The sequence below is a fragment of the Limulus polyphemus genome, unplaced genomic scaffold, assembly GCF_000517525.1.
Source record: "Limulus polyphemus unplaced genomic scaffold, Limulus_polyphemus-2.1.2 Scaffold12531, whole genome shotgun sequence".
Taxonomy (NCBI): domain Eukaryota; kingdom Metazoa; phylum Arthropoda; class Merostomata; order Xiphosura; family Limulidae; genus Limulus; species Limulus polyphemus.
The window spans coordinates 1-7,724 of NW_013678141.1; the positions used below are offsets into that span (position 1 = coordinate 1).

Sequence of the window (7,724 nt, forward strand, 5' to 3'; positions counted from 1 at the left end):
AGAGGCTCACATATAACCTTTGTTATGAACTGTAAGAGGTGTATTAGAGGTTCCCATATAACCTTTGTCATGAACTGTAAGAGGTGTATTAGAGGTTCCCATATCACCTTTGTTATGAACTATTACGAACTGTGCCAAGAAACATTAAGAATTTTTTCATCCTTGTACAGATAATGGAGGTTCACAATGACCAAGGCTGGATGCAGGGGTCATCCGGCAAGTCTGGCTGAGAAACACTGCTCTAGATCCTAAACTAATCTGATGTTGAAATTAAAATGCCTTACAGACTTATTTTACAGTAGAGAAATCTACTATTATATCAAATTCTGTTTTCCTAAAGTATCCTTAATAAAAATTCTAAATGTGAACTTCAGTTTACGATAGATTTCCAAACACCTCACGTAATGAGTTTGTTTTTCAGAGCTACTTACCCTTCCAGTCCATTTACTGTACAGCTCTTGATCAGGATCTGGAATATGCTAGCTCCCTCTATGAAAACTATGAACTGCTACACACTCATAAGTTCATCGAGGTAAGTGTAACTTGTTATACTCTCTGATCAGGATCTGGAATATGCTAGCTCCCTCTATGAAAACTATGAACTGCTACACACTCATAAGTTCATCGAGGTAAGTGTAACTTGTTATACTCTCTGATCAGGATCTGGAATATGCTAGCTCCCTCTATGAAAACTATGAACTGCTACACACTCATAAGTTCATTGAGGTAAGTGTAACTTGTTATGCTCTCTGATCAGGATCTGGAATATGCTAGCTCCCTCTATGAAAACTATGAACTGCTACACACTCATAAGTTCATCGAGGTAAGTGTAACTTGTTATGCTCTCTGCACAACTTTTTTTAAAATTATTTCTTTAGTCTGAAGTTTAAATTATTTCTTTAGTTTGAAGGGTAGTTCTCTTATCTTTGTTTTTCTTTAAAGTTTAGTTCTACCCCATTTGTTTCTGTCTGTCTGTTGTTAAGCACATAACTACATGATAAATAGGCTATCTGTGTTATGCCAGCAGCAGGGATCAAACCCCGATTTTTAGCGTTATAAGCTATCGGACTTTCCACTGAGCTACCTGGGACTTTTTTTACCCCCAAATGTATGACTTCAATCAACATTCAAATATTTTCAATCTCGACCAGTTTTACGTTACATATTAAAACTGATAACACCACACTTTCACTCTTCGATGTTCCAGATTTTGTTGGTAAGAATAAAAAATAAACCACCAAAGGAAAAATCCAACAAGCACCTAAAAGTCAAATCTAAACTCATTAAGCAAATCCATGTAAAAAGATTTACATGAATGTCTGATACAAGCTTGCATAGTTGTGGCAGTTATGTATGTGTGTGATCATACAAAGTTTTACATGAATGTCTGATACAAGCTTGCATAGTTGTGGCAGTTATGTATGTGTGTGATCATACAAAGTTTTACATGAATGTCTGATACAAGCTTGCATAGTTGTGGCAGTTATGTATGTGTGTGATCATACAATTTGTTTTCAGCCAGTGGACTTTTTAAGTGACTCGACAAATATCTTTCTATTAACATTGTTTCCCCCAGGTTATAATACGGTTTAACTCCTGTTTATAAGTAACTTGTTTCTACAGAGGGTTTATAAGTAAGATTTCTGAACCTTTGACCGTGGCTGCTATAAATGAATTTTAGCAAGCTGTACACCATGTAAAGCACACTCACATTCAACTGCTGGAGATGTACCAATGGGTTAATAGTAATATAGAGACCTATCATGGACCATTGGACAGTGCAATGCAACTATGTTATGCTTATGGTTGGAGGCACTTGTTGCAGCATTTTCTGAAGAAGAGTGTTCTTATAGTGAGAAAGTTAAATGAAGCAGAGCCAAATGACACAATATTTTCAAGAAGAGAAACTCCAATATTCTTCGTGGAAATGGATAAAAAACTCTCAAAACAGTGATAAGTTCTGAAACCACCAAACTAATCCAGAGCAAATTCTTTATGTTTAAAAAAAACAAAACCTTTTAATACAAAAACAGCCATTGAAATCAAGCTGGGTATATCTCCAGATACCGTGAACAACATAATAAACAGAGATTTTAAATAGATGAAACTTACAAGCTTCCAGCACACCTCAAAGTTGGTGTTGTCGTACGAAAGATGGCTGAAGAATCTGGAATTTGGTCTTAAAACCCATATGTCCATCAAGTTCTAACAGCTCCAATGAAGTTTTATGCCTTTGTTTGATTTTTTTCAATCGTAGAATTAGAATGTTTGTCAAGATGTGTATGGTCTAACAATGAATTTGCTATCTTTAAAAGAAGCTTGTTACAGTGAACATGTCAGTGTTGGGCTATAACATGTAACCATGGTTATGAGACTGAGCATAAGTGATAATTGAAGCAGTAATTCCAATAACAACATTGTTGTCATAAACTGTCATTATAAAATGTCATTAACTCTGACTGACTGATTCTACAATGAAATTTGAGCTAGTGTTTATAACATGTTTTAGTATATCTAGAACATTGTTGTTATAAACTGTCATTAACTCTGACTGTTTGATTCTACAATGAAACTTGAGCTTGTGTTTATAACATGTTTTAGTATATCTAGAACATTGTTGTTATAAACTGTCATTAACTCTGACTGTCTGATTCTACAATGAAACTTGAGCATGTGTTTATAACATGTTTTAGTACATTCTAACAGTAAATTCTGTTTATAACTTGATTTTAAACATTGTAACTTCTATTTTTTGACTTGCTTCTATAAATTGTGATCTGTGTTTATAAATAGTTTTTGTATATTGGAGCTGTAACTTCTGTCTATAACTTGTTTTCAAACATTGTAACTTCTGTCTATAACTTGTTTTCAAACATCACAAATAATGTTTTTGACTGGTTTATAGCCATTGTCTGCAAGAAGGGTTGAATATGAAAAAGCAAGAAAACAAATCAAAGACAGGTGGCATCGAGAACTCAAGAAAATGGTATGTTACCAACCAGTTAATAAAATATGCATTTTGATATCACACATACTTGTGGAGATTAATTTTTCAAACTTGAAGTACAAGTGATAGTAAACCGATGTTTCTTAATGTTCTTGAAAAAAAAATCTCTGTTGGAGTTAATTTTCTTCATTTGAAAAACAGAAGACAAACTGATAATGTAAAAAAAAAGATTAAGGCTAAATCATTTATTCATTATTAAACATTGTAGTACATTAATATTTATAAACAACTTGTGATTGAAGTCTATAGCTAAACGAAAACTTTACTATTGTTTTATAAAGTTCTGTGACTTATATCAACAATTTACTTAAACTTTGAATTCTAATTATCATACCATCAATCTCTGCAGTACATTTTTATAAACACAAGCAGTTTTCTTATGAAATGTTTTTAAAGTATTTGCAACTTGGTTTGTCAGTCTAAAGTGTTTATTTTTTTTGTGAAATGAAACTGCAGTGAAAGTAGTAACAATTAAATAATAAAAATACAGTCTATGTAAAGTAGCAAGTTAAAGTTTCTTATTCATACTATTCAAGCTAAACTTTTTCATGTAAAGATATGTAATTGAATAAAAAAATGCAGAAAATATTTTTTGTTATTATTTGGCAACAAGACATGCAGTAAAGAGTATGTGTATGACCAAGCAGTCTTTGTATAAATTATTTGTTTTCATATTTTGTTATGGAGGAGGAAACAGTTTCAAATCTTCGAAAAGCCAGAGCACTGTATGTTCAAAGACAGCAAGATTATGAAAAGGCCAAAGATTCTGCAGACAAGGCTGAAAATTGTGAGAACAGCGAGTCTTCAAGCAAAGTAGACAAAAAACGGCGACTTGAAGATGATACCCTTCAGAAGGCTAAAGAAGCTGAAACAACTTACAAAGCTTGTGTAGCTGAAGCTAATGAGAGACAACAATGTTTAGAAAAAACAAAGGTATGCCTATCAAAGTCTGAAAGTCTCTAAAAAACTATGCTACTGGGTGCAAAGTATACCTAATGTAAGTTACATTTATCTCATGGTCATCTAGACAGAATGTTTTTTTTTTTTAAATCTCTGGAATGGATTGAGAGAATATAGTATTTGAAAATTATGTTTTTATGCTAATCTGCTTGGATCTTTCACTCTAGATCTAGCAGAATGACTTTGTGCTTTCTTGTACTGTATTAGGTTTACTATATTTATTAGCTGTACTGTATAAGCTACCATAATGTATGCTTATAAAACTCAGCTGCCATAAAGTAGGCTTAGAAAACTCGGCTGCCATGAAGTAGGCTTAGAAAATTCGACTCCCATAAAGTATGCTTATCAAACTCAGCTGCCATGAAGTAGGCTTAGAAATTTCTAAACACAATACTGGGTTTTCTTAATGAAGCTAGACATAAATTTAAACACTGCAGAAACATAATTCAGTATATATATTAAATCATCACTCGCATGTAACCATATTGTATGAAAGGTTTTACCTGTACCTGATGGCTACGTATGAATGTCTCTGTCTATTAATTAATTCATTGAGTTGCAATTCATATGGGATTTGTTTTTGTAGAAGTCACCTGATATATATATAGACATATATGTATATATATATATATATATAGACATATTCAAGGGCCATAACTGTCAAGGTAATATCTTTTTTTTGTCTCATTGACTTGACTGCAAAGAAAAAGGATTAGCTGTGTTGCTAGTTTTAGTTTAAGTTTTACTCACTTTGGACCAGGAAGAATAACTGACACAGTAATGTAAGGGAAATTGAACCTTGGAAGTTTTTGACTTCTGTATACCACCTTGGAAGTTTTGAATGATGTTTTGGGTTGCTAGGGCAGAGCTTCAAATCCCTTCATCATTTCAAGTTTGTTTACAGTTACATGATTTATTTATACTTTGTGTTTATTGTGAATAAAGACTTGTTAAATGCTGGAGAACGTGTATTTTTCCTTACCGGATTACAAATCTGTCTCAGAAACCTCATTTACTTTGTCTGGTCCTCAAACTTTGGCATATTGCCCTTTTGTGTTGGTATCCTCAAAAAATAATGAAAAACATGAGCACAAACTCTGTTAGCATGTGAACGTTTGGCATCAGCATGTTAGAGCACAAACTCTATTAGCATGTGAACGTTTGGCATCAGCATGTTGGAGCACAAACTCTATTAGCATGTGAAAATTTGGCATCAGTATGATGGAGCACAAACTCTATTAGCATGGGAATGTTTGGCATTAGCATGTTGGAGCACAAACTCTATTAGCATGTGAACATTTGGCATCAGCATGATGGAGCACAAACTCTATTAGCATGTGAATGTTTGACATCAGCATGTTGGAGCACAAACTCTATTAGCATGTGAATGTTTACACATTAGCATGTTGGAGCACAAACTGTATTAGCATGTGAAGGTTTACATATCAGCATGTTGGAGCACAAACTCTATTAGCATGTGAACATTTGACATCAGCATGTTGGAGCACAAACTCTATTAGCATGTGAATGTTTGACATCAGCATGTTATATCTGTGCTTAGAATTTTCTATTAGTATTTATGGCAAAGCTACTAAGACTATTTGCCCCTAATTTTGAACTGTTGACTGGAGGGAAAGCAGCCAGTCAACAACACCTATACCCATCATACATGCTAAGGGATGAACTACTGACTGGAGGGAAAGCAGCCAATCAGCAACACCTATACCCATCATACATGCTAAGAGATTGACTGTCACTTTTATAGAAAGATAGAAAAATCACTAGATTTAATGTTGATAACATGTAGGAAAAGGTTTCCTATATTTTACCACCATTGTATCTGGTGGTTTTTTCTTTCTTAAACTTATTCTTACATCTTCTGTGCAGATTGTTGTATATAAGTTGTGTGTCTGTGTCACTCTTATAACTCGCTTAAAGTACAGGAAATATGTTGTGGTATTTCAAGGATTTGAACCTGGCTTGCTGGCTCCAAAATCAAGAGCTCTTTCACAAAGCCAACCTGCGGCCATTAATTTTGAGACCCTTACTGTATGTACATGGCAATAAACTGGCAGAATTAATATATAAAATTCTTTAGTATTAAGTAATCTTTATTATAAAATTATTATTATTATAAATAACATTTTTCTAAAAATGTAAACCTCCATTCATGTTCTTGCAAAAGATTTTAAATTTTGATAAAATAGTTCATTTTTTATAAATTAGTTTTGAAAGCTAAGAAAATATTTCAACACACTTCATATTTCTAGAAGGAAGTGTTAGAAGAAGTGCGAGAATTAATCTGCCACTGTGATCAGACAATGAAAGCCGTGACTGTGTCTTACTTCCAGCTTCAGCACGCCATGTCGGCACCGTCTCCTGTTCAGGTATAGCTTAATCTTGCTTCTCTGCTGTGAGCTTAGTGATGTTCAAGTTATGTTTTAAAATCCTAAATCATAGTCTTGAGAAGTGTAAGTAAATAAAAATAGGGTAAACCCATATTATAGTATTAACTTATGAAGACATTGTTTGATGGGTTTTGGTTTTGCTATTTTCTGAGTAGATCTTTATTCCAATGAAATGATTAATATAATTCTAAAGATATACAAGGAAGATTCCACATGTGTAAATTAAGGCTTATTTTCCATAGAAGTGATATATTGAAACTTCTGTGACATTTATCAACTGGAAGAAAAGAACACAAATCAAACTATCATATTTGCCATGTTGTAGTTCCAGAATTTGTGTAAAAGTAGCAGAATGAGTAACACAAATCTGACCATTATGTTTACTGTGTTTTAGTACAATACATTGGATGAAAGCAGCAGAAATCTGACCATTATGTTTACTGTGTTTTAGTACTATTCATTGGATGAAAGCAGCAGAAATCTGACCATTATGTTTACTGTGTTTTAGTACTATACATTGGATGAAAGCAGCAGAAATCTGACCATTATATTTACTGTGTTTTAGTACCAGACATTGGATGAAAGCAGCACAAATCTGACCATTATATTTACTGTGTTTTAGTACCAGACATTGGATGAAAGCAGCAGAACAAACAACACAAATCTGACCATTACGTTTACTGTGTTTTAGTACCAGACATTGGATGAAAGCAGCAGAAATCTGACCATTATGTTTGTGTGTTTTAATACTATACATTGGATGAAAGCAGCAGAACAAACAACACAAATCTGACCATTACGTTTACTGTGTTTTAGTACCAGACACTGTGTAAAAGCAGCATAACAAGTAACTCATATCTAACCATTATGTTTGCTATGTGTTAAGTTCGAAACACTGTATAAAAGCAGCATAAAAAGTAACATAGGCCTAACCATTATGTTTGCCATGTGTTTAGTTCCAGACACTGTGTGAAAGCAGCAGGCTTTACGAACCAGGACAACAGTACATGGAGTATGTAAAGAGACTACCTGAACCATCGGGAAGGTCTTCCAAGGTGTTGCCTGCCTTTGTGTTTGAACCTTATTCACCTGATTCCAGGTAGGAAGAAAGACCAACGTTTTTATTCTTTTAGAGCAAAAAAGAAAAACAGTCCATTTATTTGTTGATGTTATTATAGAGTAAGTAAAGATGAAAACTATTTGGTAAAAAGAGTAATTCAGAAATAACAAGTGATAGAAAACGGAATTTTGAAATGCATGAATTTGTTCAACAATAGAAATGACAATTATTATTAATGTTTAAACAATGTAAGCATGTGAAAATGACAATTATTATTAATGTTTAAACA

The 7,724-nt window shown here is 33.3% G+C and overlaps 1 protein-coding gene across 2 annotated transcripts; it reads left to right on the forward strand.

Annotated features, from left to right (window-relative positions):
- Positions 1-379: 379 nt before the first annotated feature.
- Positions 380-7,486, forward strand: LOC106477010 (rho GTPase-activating protein 45-like). Of its 2 annotated transcripts, none has more exons than XM_022380735.1 (5): positions 380-532; positions 2,906-2,986; positions 3,695-3,940; positions 6,238-6,354; positions 7,332-7,486. In XM_022380735.1, exons 2-5 carry the CDS (start codon positions 2,984-2,986, stop codon positions 7,476-7,478), a joined length of 513 nt encoding a protein of 170 aa, XP_022236443.1. In that variant the 5' UTR covers positions 380-532; positions 2,906-2,983; the 3' UTR covers positions 7,479-7,486. The 2 variants fall into 2 exon arrangements, with proteins under 2 accessions (XP_022236443.1, XP_022236442.1); XM_022380734.1 differs by lacking the exon at positions 380-532 and adding an exon at positions 728-823.
- Positions 7,487-7,724: the final 238 nt, after the last annotated feature.

Bases quoted from the DNA above. Each gene is read 5' to 3' on its own strand.
- LOC106477010 (XM_022380734.1), top strand. From the start codon at position 743: ATGCTCTCTGATCAGGATCTGGAATATGCTAGCTCCCTCTATGAAAAC. The intron at 824-2,905 runs GTAAGTGTAACT...ACTGGTTTATAG, and splicing joins ACACTCATAAGTTCATCGAG to CCATTGTCTGCAAGAAGGGT. The intron at 6,355-7,331 runs GTATAGCTTAAT...CCATGTGTTTAG, and splicing joins CGGCACCGTCTCCTGTTCAG to TTCCAGACACTGTGTGAAAG.